This window comes from Notamacropus eugenii, chromosome 2, assembly GCF_028372415.1.
Source record: "Notamacropus eugenii isolate mMacEug1 chromosome 2, mMacEug1.pri_v2, whole genome shotgun sequence".
NCBI classification, from domain to species: domain Eukaryota; kingdom Metazoa; phylum Chordata; class Mammalia; order Diprotodontia; family Macropodidae; genus Notamacropus; species Notamacropus eugenii.
The window spans coordinates 277399942-277420638 of record NC_092873.1 but is presented as its reverse complement, the minus strand read 5'-3'; the positions used below and the strand labels follow the sequence as shown (position 1 = coordinate 277420638).

The following is a 20697-nucleotide window of genomic DNA, read 5'->3' as shown; positions in this document are numbered from 1 at the left end:
ATGCAGGGTCCTCCCCACAGCCCATAATATACCTGTAGAGAGGGACTCTCAACAAATTTTGGAGCAGCAGAAGTGGAGAACAACAGAGTGGAGGAGATTTCCAGCCCACGGTAACCTGAAAGGCCCACGGAAACGTCAGTTGCGCCCGGACACAGAGCGGAGTGCAGAGCCCAACCCAGCCTTGGCCGAGTGGCGAGCTATGAGACTCTGGGAAGAGGACACCTCAGGGGCAGAATCTCCAGTCTCAGCAGGAGCAAAATCTCCCGTCTCAGTAGTGGGTCCTCAGATCCCTCAGCCCACAAGCGCCAAAGGTCAGTGACGGGGTTTTATCACCTGGCCAGGAAGGGAGAAAGGCCTTCCCATAGCTCCAGCAGCAGGTAGCAGCCACAGAGCCTGTATGGAAGCTCCGTTGTTAGAGGGTAAAAACCCTGGGGACATTGAAGAGCTGAGTCTTACCTCAGCCCTGGGTGGAAGCCCTGGGAGATCTGGTCTTTGTCTCACACTGAATGGTGGCCCTGCCCATCCAGCTTCTCTGAAAATCAGCCCCCAGTGATGACTTGGGAACTGGAGGCCAGATGGCTGTGGAGAGGTAACTGCTAAAATTCTGGGCATAAAAATCCCTCTGTGTCCAGACCAGTACACGCTTGATTGTGCCATCTTGGAGGCACTGAGATCTCTCAGATTCCTAGAGTATACCCTACTCTTGACAAAGGACCCAAAAGTCAAGTAACTGGTTGGGAAAATGCCCAAAAAAGGGAAAAAAAATAAGACCACAGAAGGTTACTTTCTTGGTGAACAGGCATTTCCTCCCTTCCTTTCTGATGAGGAAGAACAATGCTTACCATCAGGAAAAAACACAGAAGTCAAGGCTTCTGTATCCCAGCCCACCCAATGGGCTCAGGCCATGGAAGAGCTCAAAAAGGATTTTGACAATCAAGTTAGAGAGGTGGAGGAAAAACTGGGAAGACAAATGAGAGAGATGCAAGAAAAGCATGTCAACACCTTGCTAAAGGAGACCCAAAAAAATGCTGAAGAAAGTAACACCTTGAAAAATAGGCTAACTCAACTGGCAAAAGAGGTTCAAAAAGCCAGTGAGGAGAAGAAAGCAGAATTCAAAAGCAGAATTAGCCAAATGGAAAAGGAGGTTCAAAAGCTCACTGAAGAAAATAGTTCTTTCAAAATTAGAATGGAACAGATGGAGGCTAATGACTTTATGAGAAACCAAGAAATCACAAAAAAACCCAAAAGAATGAAAAAATGGAAGATAATGTGAAATATCTCATTGGAAAAACAACTGACCTGGAAAATAGATCCAGGAGAGACAATTTAAAAATTATGGGACTACCTGAAAGCCATGATCAAAAAAAGAGCCTAGACATCATCTTGCATGAAATTATCAAGGAAAACTGCCCTGAGATTCTAGAACTAGAGGGCAAAATAAATATTGAAAGAATCCACCAATCACCACTGGAAAGAGATGCAAAAAGAGAAACTCCTAGGAACATTGTGGCCAAATTCCAGAGCTCCCTGGTCAAGGAGAAAATATTACAAGCAGCTAGAAAGAAACAATTCAAGTATTGTGGAAATACAATCAGGATAACACAAGATCTAGCAGCTTCTACATTAAGGGATCGAAGGGCATGGAATAGGATATTCCAGAAATCAAAGGAACTAGGACTAAAACCAAGAATCACCTACCCAGAAAAACTGAGTAATAATACTTCAGGGGAAAAAATGGTCTTTCAATGAAATCGAGAACTTTCAAGCATTCTTGATGAAAAGACCAGAGCTGAAAAGAAAATCTGACCTTCAAACACAAGAATGAAGAGAAGCATGAAAAGGTAAACAGCAAATAGAAGTCATAAGGGACTTACTAAAGTTGAACTGTTTACATTCCTACATGGAAAGACAATATTTGTAACCCTTGAAACTTTTCAGTATCTGGGTAGTTGGTGGGATTATACACACACACATGCACACACACACACATAGCACAGAGTGAGTTGAATAGGATGAGATCATATCTTAAAAAAATGAAATTAAAAGGTGAGAGAGAAATATATTGGGAGGAGAAAGGGAGAAATGGAATGGGGCAAATTATCTCTCATAAGAGGCAAGCAAAAGACTTTTCAGTGGAGGGAAAAAGAGGGGAGGTGAGAGAAAAACATCAAGTTTACTCTCATTACATTTGACTAAAGGAAGAAATAAAATGCACAATCATTTTGGTATGAAAACCTATCTTACAATACAGGAAAGTGGGGGAGAAGGAGATAAAGGGGGGGGGAGGGGAGATGATGGAAGGGAGGGCAGTGAGAGGAGGGAGCAATATGAGGTCAACACTCTTGGGGAGGGACAGGATCCAAAGAGAGAACAAAAGCAATGGGGGGCAGGATAGGATGGAGGGAAATATAGTTAGTCTTACACAATACGACTATTATGGAAGTCATTTGCAAAACTACACAGATATGGCCTATATTGAATTGCTTGCTTCCCAAAGGGAATGGGTGGGGAGGGAGGGATGAAGAGAAGTTGGAAGTCAAAGTTTTAGGAACAACTGTCGAGTAGTGTTCTTACTACTAGGAAATAAGAAATACAGGTAATGGGGTATAGAAAGTTATCTAGCCCTACAGGACAAAAGAGAAGATGGGGACAAGGGAAGGGAGGGATGTTAGAAGAGAAGGCAGATTGGTGATAGGGGCAATTAGAATGCTCGGCGTTTTGGGGGGAGGGGAGGGGAGAAATGGGGAGAAAATTTGGAACCCAAAATTTTGTGAAAATGAATGTTAAAAGTTAAATAAATTAATTAAAAACAAAAAAACAACAGTAGATCAGGCAAGGGAGAGACCATTATGGAGTAGAATAGTTGGGAAAGATTTGCTCTTAGACATATCAAATTAGATGATTCCCTCATCACTGTCAAAGAAACCACTATCCTTTCAGTTACCCAAACTCACAATATTAATGTCATCCTTGACTCCTCACTCTCTCCAATCTCTCCCCCAACTAAATCTAATTTGGTTTCAAGTACTGTCATTTCTACTTTCACAACCTCTCTAATATATGATGTCCTCTTCTCTCCACTCACATAGCCACCACCTTAGCTCTTCATGTGAGGATTATTACAACAGGTTTTTGGTTGGTCACACTGTTTCAAGTAATTTCCTTTCTCAAATCTATCCTCCACTCAGAGGCCAAACTGACATTCCTTAAGTATAAATCTGACCATGTCATCTACAAACTTCAGTGGCTCCCTATTACCTCCAGAAACAAATATAAAATGACCTTCACAACCTGGCTCCTTCTTACCATTCTGTCTTAATATCTTGTGCCCTTCCACATACTCTACAATCCAGTAATACTTGCTGTAATGGTCATCATGAGAGTTAAAGATCTTCCTCATTCATTAATAGGCTTGCCCCTTAAGGTAAGCTTGATTAGGGGAGGCCCACACCTTTTGTTAATTGTGTAATGAGGCACACTGGCCTACTTGCTGTTCATTTCTCATGATACTCCATTTCCTGACCTCATGACTTTTTCACTGGCTATCTCCCATACCTGGAATGTCTCCTTCCTCATCTTCATTTCTTGAATTTCCAAGATTTAGTTCAAATCTCACCTTCAGGAAGAAGCCTTTCTTGGTTCCCACCCACTACTAGGTACCATCCCTTTGAAATTTCCTTGCATTTACATTATGTGTGTATTTGTAAATATAGATATATATCTACATCTACATCTGTCTTGTCTATTTATAATCATGTCTATATTGGCTCTTCCTTTAGAATGTGAGCTATCCAAAGGTGGAGATTATGGGGGGGTTTTTGCTTTCCTTTGAATTCTTACTTTTTTTGCTCAGTGTCTGGCACACAGTGGATACTTAATAAATGGTTGCTGACTAACTTGTTGAGGAGATAAAAATTTTGCCTTGAGCCTTGAAGTATGGATAGGATTCAGATAAGACACTGAAGACTGGAGTCAGGCAGTGAGGTAGAAATTTTAGGTAAACAGCACAGTTCTCTGTAATAAACGAATAACTTTATTATTTAGAATAATTTTGTTCAACTTTATTTTTTTCTCCTCCTAAATAAGTTTATTGAAAAATAGTAAATGTTAAATTAAATACTATAGAATATTTTTGAAGATTAAGGCTAGGTGAGAAGGAAAAGAAGCACAGTTCTCTGTGAAACCCCTTTTCATGCTGTATTCAATCACTGAAACTAAAAGGCAGGTTTCAAAGAAAAGAAAGAGGGTTCACTTTTAGAAGCTATTCCTTTTCTACAAGCAGGTTAAAGGAGTAACAATATTCAGAAAATATTTTTAAAATGAAGCGTTATCTGGTTCCAGTAATGGTAGACATTTTAAAAACTATTTTTAAAGACTATTAAGACTTCTATCAAAGTTGAGGTAGGGAACTGTTTGTTTTTCAGGTGGTTTCCCCCACTACAAAAAGTCTAAACACAACTGCAGTCAATATTCATAATTCTCCACATGCTTCAAGTCTGAAGTTTATTCCTTCCCTATCTAAGGAAGGAGAAATACTATGAAACAGTTTCCTTATATGCTCAATTCTGTATATAACAAGTCTTAGACTGAGGAGTGAGTCAATAAACATTTATTAAGTGTCTACTATGTGTCAAATTCTGTGCTAAGAATAAAGGGTTACAAAAAAAGGCAAAAGAAGAAAAAAAGAGGACAATGACAATTTGGGTCCCAAAATCCATTAACAGGCTGAGTTACTAGGAAGGATCTTGTTTTTGCTTCCCTCAAATGAATTAAGATGTCCATAGATTAAAAATATATTTTAATGTAAACCACAAAGGAAATTATGGTTAGGCAACACCCAAAAACATTCTGAAAAGTCACTATACTAAACTTCCTAACTTTTCAAAAGTTTAAGTTTGGACATATGTTATTTGATAGAAAAAGTGTTTATATTATATTTAGAATGATAAAAGTTATTTAACTTTGGATTAATCAATCTATTACTATCTAGCCCCAAATGGTCAATTCACTGCATTCACTTTTACACAAAATTGAAAAACTCAAATTATCATAACATTCTGTATTATTCATATTCACTGTGCTTCATTCTCATATTTAAAAGAGCCAATTACCCACTATATCTGGCATCAGCATCTTTATGTCCCTCTAAAGTTAGGGGCTTCTTCCCCAACAAAAATCCAGAAACAAAAAAGTCATTTAAACTTCCTTGTTGATAAAATGTATATGGATATACTTCTTTTCTTTAAAAAAAAAAGTAAAATGATTTTCTATTAGTTTCTTTCAATATTCTCATAAAGATTTATGATAAAACCCTACATATGTTGCAAGCTGGCAATCTACTATGAACTCATTTTTTTTAATTCCCCCAAATGTTTCAGAAATACCACATCAGTAACAAGCCTCATTTCCGCATATTGAGTCTATCTCTTATTTTCCATCACACATAGATGTCCCTGTTATTAGTAAGCATCAAAAACAATACATAAGTCTGTATTAAAGGTATCAGAGCTTTATGAGGAAAAGAGCTGTGAAACTACAATGTTCTCTAACAGCTTCCCCATCTGGCAAAGCAAATTTCTAATGAATACTCTTGGCATATCAGCTACCTAAAAAAAAAAAAAAAAAAAAAAAAGACTAAAACTAAACACTAAAATATATCTTGATAGGAAGATCAAGTTTTCAACATCTATGAAAATACTGACAAAAACAATTCAACATTTACTAAGTGCCCACTACATGCATGGTATATTTGACATTAGTGATATAAAGATGAATTAAGTGATATAAAGTGATATAGTGATATAAAGATGAATTAAGCATTATCTCCCATCCCAAAGGAAACAATTTATTATAAACTTCAATTTATTAGGGTACATGAAGCATGTTCACAAATAGCTATAATCTGAATTATAAAATCTCAGGGCTGGAAAGGACATAAGAAGTCATCTAGAACAACACAAACAATAATTTTCTCTATGACTTGCCGGATAAGTATTGATCTGTTCTATGCTTGCAGCAAAGGGAGAAAGAGTTCAATACCCCAAAGCCAGCCCATGAATAAAGTTTTCCTTCCTAAATTAGCCTCTCAGTAGCGTACAAGTTTATTTGGGGGGGGGGGAGGGGGGGGGGAGTCCAAACTAAATGCCATAAGCAGTATGAGTAAGAAAGAGCCATCCTAGCTACTAGATCTGGAAAGGTTCATAGAGAGGTGGCACTTGAGGTGAGTCTTGAAGGAAAGGTAAGATTTCAATAAGGCAGAGATACTGAATGGGACAGGAGTCCATGTGCTGGGGGCAGTATGAGCAAAGAAACAGGGATGTGAGATAGGAGGATGAGGTTGGAGAACTGTGTATAATCCAGCATGTCTGTAATGTGGAACGTGTGAAGGGAAACAGGGTAAGGTAAAGATAGAAATACAAGCTATAGTAAAATCATGAAAAGACCTTGAATTGTGGGCTAAGGATATACACTTTTTTTTGAGGGGTTACACAATGGGTAGCCACTGAAGTTTTTGGAACACAGGAAGGACATATGACATGACATAACATAACAAATATAACAAAACACTACACACACACATATCTGTGAAGAAGGAAAAATTTACACTAATAGCGGTATAGAAAACGGATGTGGAAAAGAGGCTTTGTGACAAGGTCTGAATTAGGGTGAATAATGGTCTTTGGATGAGAAAAAGACACATCTGGGATATAATGTGGGGAAAAATCAAAAGGTTTTGACATTACTGAAAGAGCTGACTATTGAAGGGGGAAGTGAAGCCAGAATAAGGTTAGGATAGTTTGGTGGAATAAGGAGGACTCACAGAACTAGAAATTACAACAACAAAAAGCAGAAGGTTTAGGAGAAGTGAGGGTATGGGGTAGGTGCGAAGCTACAGATTATCGTCAAAGAGGGCAATTTCAGAATTCACTATCTTGGAAGTCAAACAACATCAACTGATGGTGAAGACTAAGGTGTGATCATCTGGTGGTTGACTGACTGATAAAGGTTCAACTGAAGTCCTAAGAACTGAGAAGTTTAGAGAACTGTTTAGTCAAAGCATCAGAAGGGTCACCAACAAGAATGCTAAAGCCCTCCAGAATTACTGAAGGAGATGGGATAGAAAGAACAGTAAGTTTGGGTTACCAAATTCACCAAGTTCTAGCTAATTAGAAGTTAAAAGACAAAATAAAATAAAAACAAACGTGTTCAGTTATAAAGAAATAAAGGGGATGACTGTTAGCAATAAAGTTCCAAAGGGAACACTAGAAGGAATCAGTAAAGAAACGTCCAGAGATAACCCAGGCACCACCCTAGGTCTGGCCCTCATTACCCCTCACCTGGAAAAAGAACCAAAAAAAGTAAATGTATAGCACATAAAAATATTACAATCCCAGAAAAGGCACATGGCAACAAATTCTTCAAAAGAAAAACATGAGTCAGTAGTTTTAAGGATCATCTTTAACGACAGAGTACCATTAATATTTAATAGTGACTGAGATTTTTAACCTGGAGTCCAAGCCTAGGGGTACATGAACTTGATTGGGAAAAAAACTGTGTCCTTAGTTTCACTAACCTTTGGTTTCTTTTTGTAATCTTACGTATTTTATTATATGTATTTTAAAAATTCTATTCTAAGAAGGGGTTGCTAGGTTTCACAGATTGCCAAAGAAGTCCAACACACACACGCATGTGCACACATGCGCATGCACATTCACACACATGCACGTTCACACACACATGCATGCATGCCTTCTTTTTTAAATTTGAAGACTGATATTTATGTATTTCCCATATTCTGTCTGTTTGCTAGTATCACACATGCCCACATACCTCCCATTTGTAATGTTCTACTTATATACATATCTTGAATAAAAAAAATGACATAAAAAAAATGACAACTACAAACTTAAGTTAACTGAAGAAATTAGACAAGGGCTAAATAATACTCTTCTCCCCAACAAGAAGTGGTAAAAACAGACTAACACAAAGTAGACAAATAAAAGTATAAAAAGAACTGATGTAGAAAATAAGCTAAAGACCGAAAGAAAGCAAACTTAATAGCTCATATTTTAGAGCTAAGATTGAAGTGTTCTGTTAGAAGCCTATTTTTCAGATTAACATTTGAGAACACAGAAGAAACACTTACCTTACAACTATAAGTATGGCAATAAGAATTGAACAGATGGGATCCGCTATCATCAGATCAAAGTTCTGCATCATGATGGCAGATGCAATTACACCAACACTCCCCAGTGTGTCTGCTAGAATGTGTAAAAATACACCTACAATAGAGCATAATCAGAATCAAATTAATATTTAAAAAATAAAAAAGTATAAAAACTAATTTTTTTTTCAATAAAATTAAATCCTCTAAAGAAAAGCTACAAAATTCTCAAGTGGCTACATAATGCCTATCTGTTTCCCTTAGGATCTTTTAGAGTATTCTATATGGGACTTTCAGTTATTCTAGCTGAAAAATAAAGGCTAAACAAACATCACTTTAAAATATTTCATAACTACACATAAATAAATCATTACTAGAGAAATATATTGTTTAAAAAATAAAATAAATCATTACTAAATAAAATTGTTTTTAGATGAACAAAACAATAGGAAGTTTTGTTACCTATGAGTTAAAGTTAATCTGATAAACCTGAATATTCTGACCTATTTTTTTTTCCCCATTTTTGGTCCATTTTATTTTTTAAGAGAGTATTTAATGCAGAAAATTTCATAAAAAGTACATCAGATGTTAGCCACTTTAAGTGAAAAAAGGCAAAACAGGGCAAGTTTGGAAACTGATTTGGCAAGGTGTCACTGCTGCTGCTTTAAATCAGTGCTTCACTGTGCAATTGTCCCAGGACAACGCTAAACTTCCTTGGGAAGTTACAGATTTGCAAACAGAGGTAAAAGGTAAAGACAAAACTAAACTCAAGCTAAGGTACCAATGGTTTAAAATGTATTTCTCTACTGTGGAAGAAGCAGTAAAAATCAATGGTATTGAGAACAGGGAGCCAGCAAAGCTTTTTGAGCCTAGGAGCAAGTAGTATGTTAAGAAGAGTAATCTGGCAGCTGTGGAAAGGATGACTGGAGTGGGGAAAATCTGAAGGCACAAAAATCAATTAGGAGGCTTTTACAATAGACCAGACAAGAACTCTAGTGAACCAGAGAGGTACTAATGGCAGTGAAAAGGAAGGATAGATGTAAGTGCTATTTCATAGTTGGAATGAACCTGACTTGGCAAATAACTGGCTATGTGAAGTAAAGGAAAGGAAAGAGTAAGAAATAATGCCAAAAGTCAATCCCTATCCACCCACCCAAACCACTCACTCATAATACATACATGTTTCCAAGTCTAACCTATTTCAATAAACTTATAAAAAACATCTCCAAATTCACTTATGGGTTTAAAATTTATATAATACAATTCCCTTTTAAAAATTCAATATGGTTTAAGCCAAAAAAAAAAAAGTATATACTAATACTGTAATGCCAGAAAAAATAGGTACACAGAGCCCTCTGCTGGTGATTTAACTTATAAATCTTAATAACTAATAAATACTTTTGCCATATAGTTTTCCTTTTCTTATAATGGAGATCCTATATATATATATATATATATATATATATATATATATATATATATATATATATATATATATTAAAGTTTCTTACAGATAGTTACCCATTAACTTCAAGCTCCATAATATGGGTTTAAATTTTGTATTTATAAGACACAGCAAGGTTTGAGTTACTTTAAGAAACTTAAAAATTTAAACTCTCTATTTACCATTGAATTAATGAAATGACCACAAAACCTTGAGCAAATCCAAGAACTAAGTTTCAGATATAGTTTTACCATAGGTTCCATTACAATAACTTATTTTTAACTTAAATTTAAAATAATACAGCAATGAGATTTTTAACAGGTCAAATATAAAACAGATTTTATTTCACTGTATAATATAAGCATCAAAAGATAATCCAACATTTGTGTGTGATATGTGTAAGCTCATCACATTACTGGTAAAAAACATGGTAAATACAATGCCATCTACCACCACAGTAAATATAATGTCTACTTCACATACTTCATCTAGGCCTTGTAAATGATTTATACAATTCAACAATTTTTCAAATCATTGCATTCTCTAGTTTAAAAACCACTACAAAATAACAGTATCCATTTTATAAATACTTATTCCTTTCTTTCTAATTGTTCAATAGAAGAAACTTTAGAAGAATTACAACTAATTTTAATTATAGAAATAATGGTTTAATTACCTGAGTAAAAAAGACAGAAACATCAGACAAACCAAAATAGTGATTTCTACACAAATCTATAAATTCTTCTGCTCAAGTAGAATTTATTCCAAACATATACACGATAAAATCAGTAGATCATCAGTCAGGGACTAGAAAACATTGTTTTGGGTTTCCATAAAAATTTCTTTAATTAAAACTATTTCTATCTGACTATTTCTAAGGAGTTATTTACTTCAAGAGAAAAATCTCACATAATAAAGGCTATATGAAATTCCAAATTTATCTAAGGAAAAATAGTTTAGAGTTTCTTCAACATATCTACTTCAGACAGCAAAGAATTGAAGATATCGAACAAATATAGTTAGGATCGCTGTATCAGATTAAAATTATCCTTTGAATGACACAGAACCACGGAAAACATACCACAGTGGTTTAGGGGCCCCTGAACCACAAACCCCTAATTGATTTGTGTATTCTTAGACCATTTATACATCTTAATAGATATTTTGAGAATTGAAACTAGTTAGTAGGCACTGTTAGGAAAAAAAGATAGAATCTTTAGTTAGGAAAATTTCAGGAGAGACCACATTAGTCACTGCCTTGAATGCTATTTTTGTTAACATGTCAGAATTATACAACCTTTTAAGTTTCTAAGTTCCATTTAGAAAATCACATTCGACTTGTATACAAAATTTCAAACCTCACTTAATGAAATTTACCTTAAAAACTAGAAAGCTAACTTTAAACATTTTTTTTAAATGCAATTAAAGGTCTTGTAATATATATGTAAAATCTCACACTTGTAGATTACCCAAATTAAATTACAGGCTACCCCTATAATCTAGAATACTGTTCGACACTTCTGGACCATCTCAGCCTACCCACTAATTAGTGTGTACCTAGAGAATACAAAGTAACTGCAATGTTAGATTTAGAAAACTTATAATGTATTAGTTAAATTTGTTGAATCCCCATCCTCCCCAACCAAATAATGAATTGTCAAGACAAAAATAAATTATTAGCAAATATAAAATAAATTTGGTTGTATGTAACAAATATGCACCATTACAAGGAATTTCAGCAAAAGTTCTTTTATATTAATTCTATATACCTCTACACTAGTGCACCAATGAAGAAAAAAAGTTATAGTTCCTAAAAATAAACGGCATTGTAAGGAGCCAAATTCAAAGGAATAGTTTAAGATGAGGGAAAAGTCAAGAATTTTAAGGATGGAGAGAACAGAGAATGAAGTGCAATAAAATGAGGTTTAGAGCTAATGAAGGAGGTCAATTTGGTGTCAGGAGAAGGAATTAGATAAAGAGCTTGGAAGTAAGGGACCATGATTATGGATAAAGTCTGGTGGAGGAATAGATAATATATACTGGTACATGCCCCCAAATGGGAAGTTCCTTGAACCATAACTTTCTAAGACTTATAAAATAGTTTTATAATGTGTTTTTGAAGGAGTCCGACCCTAAAGTGCATACAACTTTTTACTCATTACTGAATAATAAGTAATCTACAGATAAGACACAACTCTCAATACTACAGTCTTTACTTTTATTTCATTTTTGTAAATTACACACTGTAATTGTTATTAAAATTATTTCAACGTTAATAGTATACAGCACTTTGAAACTTGTATGGTTTTCATATGCTATGTCATTTGACTTTCCTAATAGCCCTGGGATGCAGGTGCTATTATTATTCCCATATTACAGATAAGAAAACAGAGTTTGAGAAGGGTTAAGTGACTTGCCAGGGGTCTGTCACACAGCTAGTACAGAGGCAGAATTTGAATTCAAATCTTTCTGACTCCAAGTCCAATGTTCTATATAGTGAGCTATCCAGTTGCCTCTAGATGTGACATTATCCCTCAGCTAGACTTTTTAGCATGTTATTATAATTATAGATATTAGTCAAATCACCATGTTATTTAGAATATCCGAAAAGAACAATGTTTTTGGATATTGAACTGAAAAGACAGGTGACTATCAAAAACATACTTGCTAAATTATCTACACAAAAAAGCAAATATTCCACAAATATATAGAAACTTAAAACGGAAATGAACCTCTGAGGCAGATGAATCCAAACCTCATTTTACAACTATTTCCAAGAAAGTTTAGAATTTTTTCAATACAAATAATTTTGTTAGTCTTCTATGAAATGTTCACATCAGACTACTAATGACTATGCAAAAAATTTAAGAGAAAAACAGAAAAAGTTCAAATGCAAACTTCTCCTACCTTGTAAGATCTGTCTGCTGGGTCCTGTTCCTTTAGCTGAGGAATCATCTGTAAAGAATTTTTGTCAAGTTAACATAGAATGTTAATTTTTTTCCATTTAAACTGATCACTAACTGGAACTAACCAGTCTTCCTATTAATGCACATGGAAAGCTATTCCAGAGGCTGCTTTTTTCCCCTAAAATAAACTGACCTTTTTTAAAAAAATCAAAACCTATAAATTTTACAAGAAATATCAGTTTTAACTCTTTCATGGTATAAGAAAAAAATCTGAGATTTGTTCTTTACTGAACAATCTTTTTTTAAACTTAAATTTAAAAATCTAGATTAAAAAGGACAGTCATATATCACTTTCCTTTGAATTAGTAACAAACTTGAACCAGTGCTATCCAAGGGTATTAACCTCTAAAATTCAATAAAGATAATTAACGACAATAGTGCACAGTCTCTGTCAAAACATGTCTTAAAATCTTTTAAAAATATTGGAGTTGCTTAGAATAAAGCCTCACCAAAAAAAAAAAAAATTATGGGGCTCCATACAATGTTACCAAAGAGTACTAAGGAAAAAAAGCAAAGATTACTATAGCTTGCAAGGGATTTTTTTTTTTTGGTTGGTGGTGGCAGGTGTTTTTGAAAAACATGCACATTCAGCAGATACAAAACTATTACAAAATCTCAACTATTGGGTGTCCTAAAAGTCTTAGTGTAGTTTTAAACTTAAATTCACTTTAATAGCTTAAAATTGTACTAACTTTTTGGAACACCCTCTGTAACAAAATCCGGGAGATTAAAATAACATCAGCTAAAAGCTCATTTTTAATATTAAGAGGGGATTGCTAATTATAAAATACACTACCAAAAAACCACAACTGATTGTTAGACCTAGAAACCACTCTCAAAGTAACTTTGTTCATTACAATGGTTTAAAAAAATCCCCTCACTTAACATTCTACTCCAGGAACTCATTGTGGCATGTAAGTGACCTTCAAATCTTCAAAGGCCACATCAGCAGGCCAAACTCATGCAGTCAAGGTATCACATTTTAAGGAAGTACAGTCTCAGCCACAAACTCTGTGACTTTGAACTAAAGACTAGCCCAGTGAAATTCAGAAAGGAACAATCAATCACCAGATGGTTGGATACCATATCAATATTTTTGGCCAACACAACTCATGAAACTACGCACTAAATCATGAAGGCACTGCAAACTGCACTGATGGAAAGAATAATGAACTGATTACTTATCTTTTGAAGTAATGAAATAATAATTTTAAAAGATTTTAAATTCAAAACAAATTAAGTTGCCTTCCCATTACAGCAATATACATTTTTACTGTATTAGTTTTTTAACCACCAGAAAAGAAGATTCCCCTCCTCCTCAAAAAAATCCTAAAACTAAAAAGTTTAAGTAGAAGCTACAAATCTGATAGTAACTCAAGCATCTTTCACATATTTGTTTTTCAGCAGTAGCTAATTTATGATGGGGAAGAGGGTGAAATCAGTCTGAAATGTATACATAGAACAGTTCTGAATCTTATTTATGACTCTCTCTTTTAAAACTACTAAACAATTCAGGATTCCAGCGTCCCCCAAAACAAATGAAATCACTAAACTTATTTTAAAAATACATTTTGTATAACGTACTATGAAAAAATGAAAATTTAATGGCAAAGCAACAAATTTTTAATTAAAAAAATTTCTAATACCATAAAGGTATGCCTTCTAATACACAATAAATTGTTTTCACCACACACACACAAACCCTTAAGACGACAATCCAAACATATTACACCACCCAAATACCTGCTTGCCAAACTAACTCGTGCCATTCACTTATAGTTCATGTAACAAAATGTACCTATTCACACACACACACACACACACACACACACACACACACACAACACACACACAACACACACACGTATCTATCAACTAGTTTGGCCAAAGTCTAACAATACAAAATATATAAAAATGCTCCTAAAGATTTAAAATAACTGTTGCATTTTTAAAAGTCTGTTTCAAATATGGGAAATGGAAAAAATGCACCTTATGATTTTGCTAAAAACATAATTAACTGCCATTAACTATCACATTTATTGAAAGAGCACTATTTTATCACTACCTACAAATCGAAAAATCACACCAAGGCCTATGTTTAATGCTAAATTTATATCTTTATAAAGTCCAAGGGAGAGAATCCCAGGGAACAAAACTGACAGCCCACATATGGAAGGGACAAATGATCCTTGTCTTTTACATGTACTTAAGAGTCTCACTCTGAATGTCCTCATATGGTACTCACCATGACAATCAAAGTGTCCATGTCCATGATCATGACTATGTGCATCATGTTTCAATTCATGACTATGGCCATGATCTCCATGTCCATGTCCATGTCCATGTCCATGTCCATGATCAAGTGCACCATTGAAGAGGGAATGACTATGTCCATGCCCTACAAGAAAAAAATATATATAGTTTAGAGCGAAAAATACAGACCATAAGAATTGGATTAAAATATAAACTGCACATGTTAATACCTCTGATGCATCCCAAGGACACATCCTTGCCAAAAATTTCATTGCCAGGAATAGAACATAGGTGACATGTGGACATATTTCAAGTTATTAGATAATGGAGAGAGAATTATGATTTTAAAAATAAATAATATTTTTAAAAGATAAAGTAAGAGCAAACGTTCCAGAAAAGATAAAATTTATATATACAGAAATCTTGGGGATCATAGATTTAGAGCTGTGAGGGATGTTAGAAGCCAACAGACCTACCCCCCTCATTTTACAGATGAGGAAACTGAGGCAGAGGAAAGAGAGCTTAGTGAGTGCCTGAGGCAGTAAATGAACGAAGATCTTTCTGACTCCAAGTCCAGCATTTTATTCACTATGGTCTAGGCAAAGGCTGGGTTAAAATTAGTATTTGTAATAGCTGACCTGTGTTAGGACAAGAAGGGATTTAATTCCTAGAAATCAGCAGTGATAAAGGACCCCAAGCTACTTAACTACTAACAATCCCTGGAAAAATGTTTTTAGCAACTTTTCCCCATGATAAAAGAAACATAGGCTTTTCATACACCAAAATGCTCACAGAAGCACTTCTTGTGATAGCAAAGAAATGGAAAACAAAAAGATGATGTCTCTAGACTGGGGAATAGCTAAACAAACTGTGATACATAAATGTAATGTAATATAATACATAAGAAATTATCAATATGAAGAATGAAGAGAAACATGAAAAGGTTCATATGAACTGAAACAAAGTGAAATAAGTAGTAACAGAGGAAAAATATATGCAATGACTATAACAATGTAAATGGAAAGAACAATAAAACAAAAATGAGTACTACGGAATTACAATGATCAAAAGTTCCTTTACAAAGAGGAAATGAGACCATGTAGTTCCCTCCCTCATTTTCAAAAGCAGAGGACTAATGGAACATTCCAGGTACCATCAGACTCATCTGATGGGATGCTTAACTTTGCTGAATTGCCCATCCCACCCCTCCTTTCTTATTCTTGTTGTAGGAAAAGGGAGGATCAATTCAGAAATAGAGGTGATATAAAAACAAATCACTAAAAATTTTAATAAAAACCATCATAAATGCTGGTTGAAGTAATAAATTGACTAAAATTCAAGCACACTAAAACTAATCAGTTAAATTCTGAATTCACAGAATAGCTTCATTTCCAGAGCATATTAAAAACATAAGGTTTATTACCCTTGGTAAAAATATCATTTCATTAATTAATGCACTGCTTTAAAGAATATATCTGGAAATATATATGAATTACAATAACCAGGTGTAGAATACATTTGGTAATATTCATATTACATTACAAAAAAAAAGCCCTAAATACAGAACACATTAAAAACATATAAGATTTACCCTCGGTAAAAACTAAAGAAATTAAAATAAAAGTAATTCAGCACCTCAAGATACAAGATTAAATATCATAATACCTTAATATATGTTATAATTATCTTAATATATGAGTAAGTACTAGGTAGCACTTTTATATATATAACATTTATGTGTACATATGTACATATGTAAGCATATACCTATGGGTATACATATCTATGTATATATTAATTCTTCCCACTGAAATTGTTTATTCATAGGCGAGGTACTATTTTGCAATACCAAAGACCCCAGTGCAACTCAAGAAAACAAACTAAAACATAACCTTGGAAACAAAAACAAAACATAAAAAAGCAAAGTCTAATTGTTCCTTAAAGACTCCTACCAGGACAACTGTGTTCAAACCCTAAAGAAAAAGAGCCATGACTGAGTTTCACTAAAAAGAACTTAAAATAAATTAAGAAAAATATTTTCAATACATAGCACAACACTTGTTTTAATTTTGTTTCTGATTTATACTGTAGCAGTTACATCATATTCTACAATGGATAACTTCTAGACTTTTCAAAAAATAAAGTAAAATAAAAATTTTGGTCAAGAGGGTACTAATACAATCCTTTCATTTTACAGATAACAGGGTCAGATTATGTGCCCAGAGTCACACAGTATGAAGTAATAAAGCTCAAACTAGAACCAAGTCTCCTTATTGTTTTCCATTTATATTTCTTACTTTTAACAGTCATGAATTTATGCTGGGAATGAAGACCATTGAGGGGGAGGCTCAAGGCTAAGATGATTTGTAACTTGGAAAGTACTTAATACTAACAAAATCCTGCTATATATAAGGAAACTGCAATTTCAATGCAAAGAAGGTTCAGAAAAGCATTAACTACTTTTGGATAACGTATTTCTGAAAATGCCTAATGTACAACAAGTGAATAACTAACTTACTAATATTCATAATCTGAGGATCTGTAATCTTGTTAGTACTGGTAGTCCCACTGTGAATGCAGATCACCATTCCATTAAAAACTCATCATTTGAAATCTCATTATCATGAAGACTGTCTGAGCTTTGATACTTACCACCTCCTTAGCAACTTCAGTGGCCCCTCCACTCTGACTGGAATGGTAAACAACAAACTCTTCCCAACATCACCTTTTATATAAGGCTCAGATTTTTCTAGTTAACTTCGTTTCTCATGAGTTGCTTTACTTTACTTGGTTTCTACTCAAGATTACCATAAATTTATGTACTCAATGAGGCCTCCCCTCAACCCCTTTTCAGCTTCCTTTTGTGTGCTGTCTTCCCTGCTCTTCGAGGGCAGGATTCATCTTCTTTACTATGTGAATTCCCAGTGCTTAGTCCAGTGCCTGGTACATATTTACTATCTATTTATTGGATATTGAAAACTTAGACCTGCAATGAGCTTGACTGATTTCTAACTAAAATCTAGAATATATGGCTGAAGGAATAGTAAGTGAACATTTAAATCAGGACAGCGATCACAAGGAACAAGTACAGCTTCTGAAGAACAGAGCCTGCTGGACACACCTTATATCCCTTCTTGTCAGGGATATAAAACTGATAAATCAAGTAGATGCTATAGCTTAGCTATATTTTAACAAAGCATTTGATTAAGGTTCTCAGTTATTGGGGGGAGGGGGAGGGATGAAAATATGTGGGCTACACTAGTAAAGTTAAATAAACTAAAAACTAATTGAATAGCTAGACCTAAAGAGTAAGGCAGCAATGGCTTAATGCCATCTTAGAAGGAAACTTCCAGTGGAGAGGCCCATGGGATTAGTGCTGTTTAACATTTTTATCAAAGACTTAGAAAAAGACATAGATGATATACAGTTAAAATTTGTAAGATGACACAAAGCTGGGGAGCATAGCACTGCATGACAGAGTCAACATTCAAAATGTTCTTGAAAGGCTAGAACATTGGGCCAAACCTACTAAGATGAAATTCAATATGGATGAGGTAAAATTTTATATTTGGGATCAAAAAAGTCATTTCCAAAGTACAAAATTTAAGTACAAAAAGTACTTAAATAGCAGTTTGCCTGAAAATGATGTAAGGGTTTTATTAAACTGAAAAGCTGATATGAGTCAAGAGTGGAATACATCCCCTGAGAAATCAAATGTGACCTTAAGCTACATAAGCTTAAGTCAGAGATAGAGTATCCAGGAATATGGAGATTGACAGTCCAGCTTTACTATGCCCTGGTCAGACTGCATAAAGAGTAAGGTAATCTGACTGACTAAACTGAGAGTTATCTTCAAGTATATGAAGAAATGTCGTGATACTGGAGGGTTGTAAGCCAAGGATAGGTATGTTACAGAGGGAAGCCTTTTTCAGTTAGTTGATTAGATGATCTCCAAGATCCCTTCTACCTTTGTGGTTCTAGAGTTCCTACAACTCAAAATTCTTTACTCTAAGACCAGCCTGGCAAGGAGCCTCTTTAAACCTAGCTAGACACCAGGCCTGGCCTTAAAGCTTCTTTTCACTTCCATTGCACTCATAGCATGTCCACATATGAGACATCAGAGTAAACCTTTAGAAGAAAAGACTGAATAAGAATAAATAATGCTTTATTAAACTGAACAGAAACCAGGTTTTTTTTTCTCCCTGAAATGACATGTAAAGACCTCTTAGTTACCATGAACAGCTTGCCATAATACTGTCTCTAGTTATAATTGAAAGAAAAAACAAAAACAAAAACCAGCTTCCCAACCAGCATATACATATGAAGGAAAAGCCTAAGCTGAAGATATTATTGCTGTTGTCACAAAATAAGGGAGGCAGAACATTCCTGCTTGCATACTATGTAAAACTGTCTTGGTCTCAATTCCCTAAGAGACAGTGAGCTCACTGCATAGCTTCTCAAACCCACCCTTCCTTCCCATAAATCCCCAAAGAGTAAGGGGCTTAGTGTGAGAGGCAACATGGTGGATAATGTGTTGGACTTGGAGTCAGTAAGACCTGGATTAAAATTCTGCCTCTGATATTAAGTAGCTATGTAGCCTTGGGCAAGTTAGTCTCTGCGCCTCAGTTTCTTCATCTCTAAAATGGGACAATACCTTTATTATGTTACTCATAGGAGTTTGGGGAGGGGTATCCTTTCTCTCTAAACATCCCAGTGATTAGTAATTGCCAATTACACAGAGCTTTAAAGTTTACAGGTGTCCTACCGGAGCCTCACAGCCACCCCATAAGAGGATACTACAGGTATTATTACCCCAATTTTAGCAATGAGGAAACTGAGACTCAGAAAGTTTTAAGTAACTTGAATAAACAATTCACCTCTGGGAAAAACCTAAATCCATGCGAGCACAGGAATTAGAGCTGGAACCTTGCAAATGAACTAATCTATCTAACCTCCTCATTTTGTAGAAGGGTAAACTGAGGCAAAGGGCTTAGTATCTTATTGTAAATATGAGAAAATTTCTCAAAACTACCCTGCAATATTAACATTGATTAACCTATTATCTTTTTTTAGTGCCAAAGTGGAATAACTTTGTTAAAAACACCTTTCAGACAGATCTTAATCCTGTATAGTTTTGTTTTTTTTTTTTTAGCTATTCCACTGTACTATCACAGCTGGATCCCAAAATAATATTCTACTCAACCATGAATTTCAACTAAGCCTTTCTATAATAAAACTACTCAAAACTCTCCCAACACAATAGTAGAATAAATGTAACTTTCACTAAAAAATTAAAAAGCCATAAACCTAACTATGGCCGTAAAAATGCAACATCTTCGTTAAACAAATTAAACTAAATAGAAGGAAAACCTTCTTAACACATAATAATCCAAATTTGGAATAGGCTGTCTTTTATAGTAGGTGAGTTCCCTATTACTGAAGAAAAAATGAGGAAATGTGTAGCAAGGATTCTTGTTTAAATATGGGTTGGACTAGCTGACCTCTGAGGTCCTATGATTCTATGTCCAATATTTGGTCTTTACCAATATTCAGCTTTGTATAAAAACCATTACAGAAGTTGTCAAAATTATTCATTTTCACAAGCAGCCTAAGAAATGAAGAAAAAAGAAAAAAAGGCTCTAACCATCATACCAGAGCCATGTGAATGTCCATGACCTCCATGTTGGAAAGCAAATATTCCTATTAGGTTTACAACAAACCCAAGCACAGAAACAAGTAGTAGTCTCTCGTGGTGAACATCTGGAGGTGCTAATGCTCTCTAGAAAACACATAACACATAACAGACAACATTAAAATCAAAACCTGATTAGATAAAATGATAAAAAAAATGAAAAGACAAAGCAAAAAAT

The 20697-nt window shown here is 34.7% G+C and overlaps 1 protein-coding gene across 2 annotated transcripts in view; it reads right to left on the bottom strand.

Annotated features, from left to right (window-relative positions):
* The window catches only part of SLC30A7 (solute carrier family 30 member 7), an 82848-nt gene that overhangs the window by 36263 nt on the left and 25888 nt on the right, over positions 1–20697 (bottom strand). For both annotated transcript variants that reach the window (XM_072644148.1, XM_072644147.1), the window contains exons 5-8: positions 20480–20606; positions 14820–14972; positions 12516–12563; positions 8147–8282 (exon numbers count right to left, since the gene is read on the bottom strand). In XM_072644148.1, coding sequence (XP_072500249.1) covers positions 8147–8282; positions 12516–12563; positions 14820–14972; positions 20480–20606 — 464 coding nt within the window. The remainder of the gene's footprint in view (positions 1–8146; positions 8283–12515; positions 12564–14819; positions 14973–20479; positions 20607–20697) is intronic.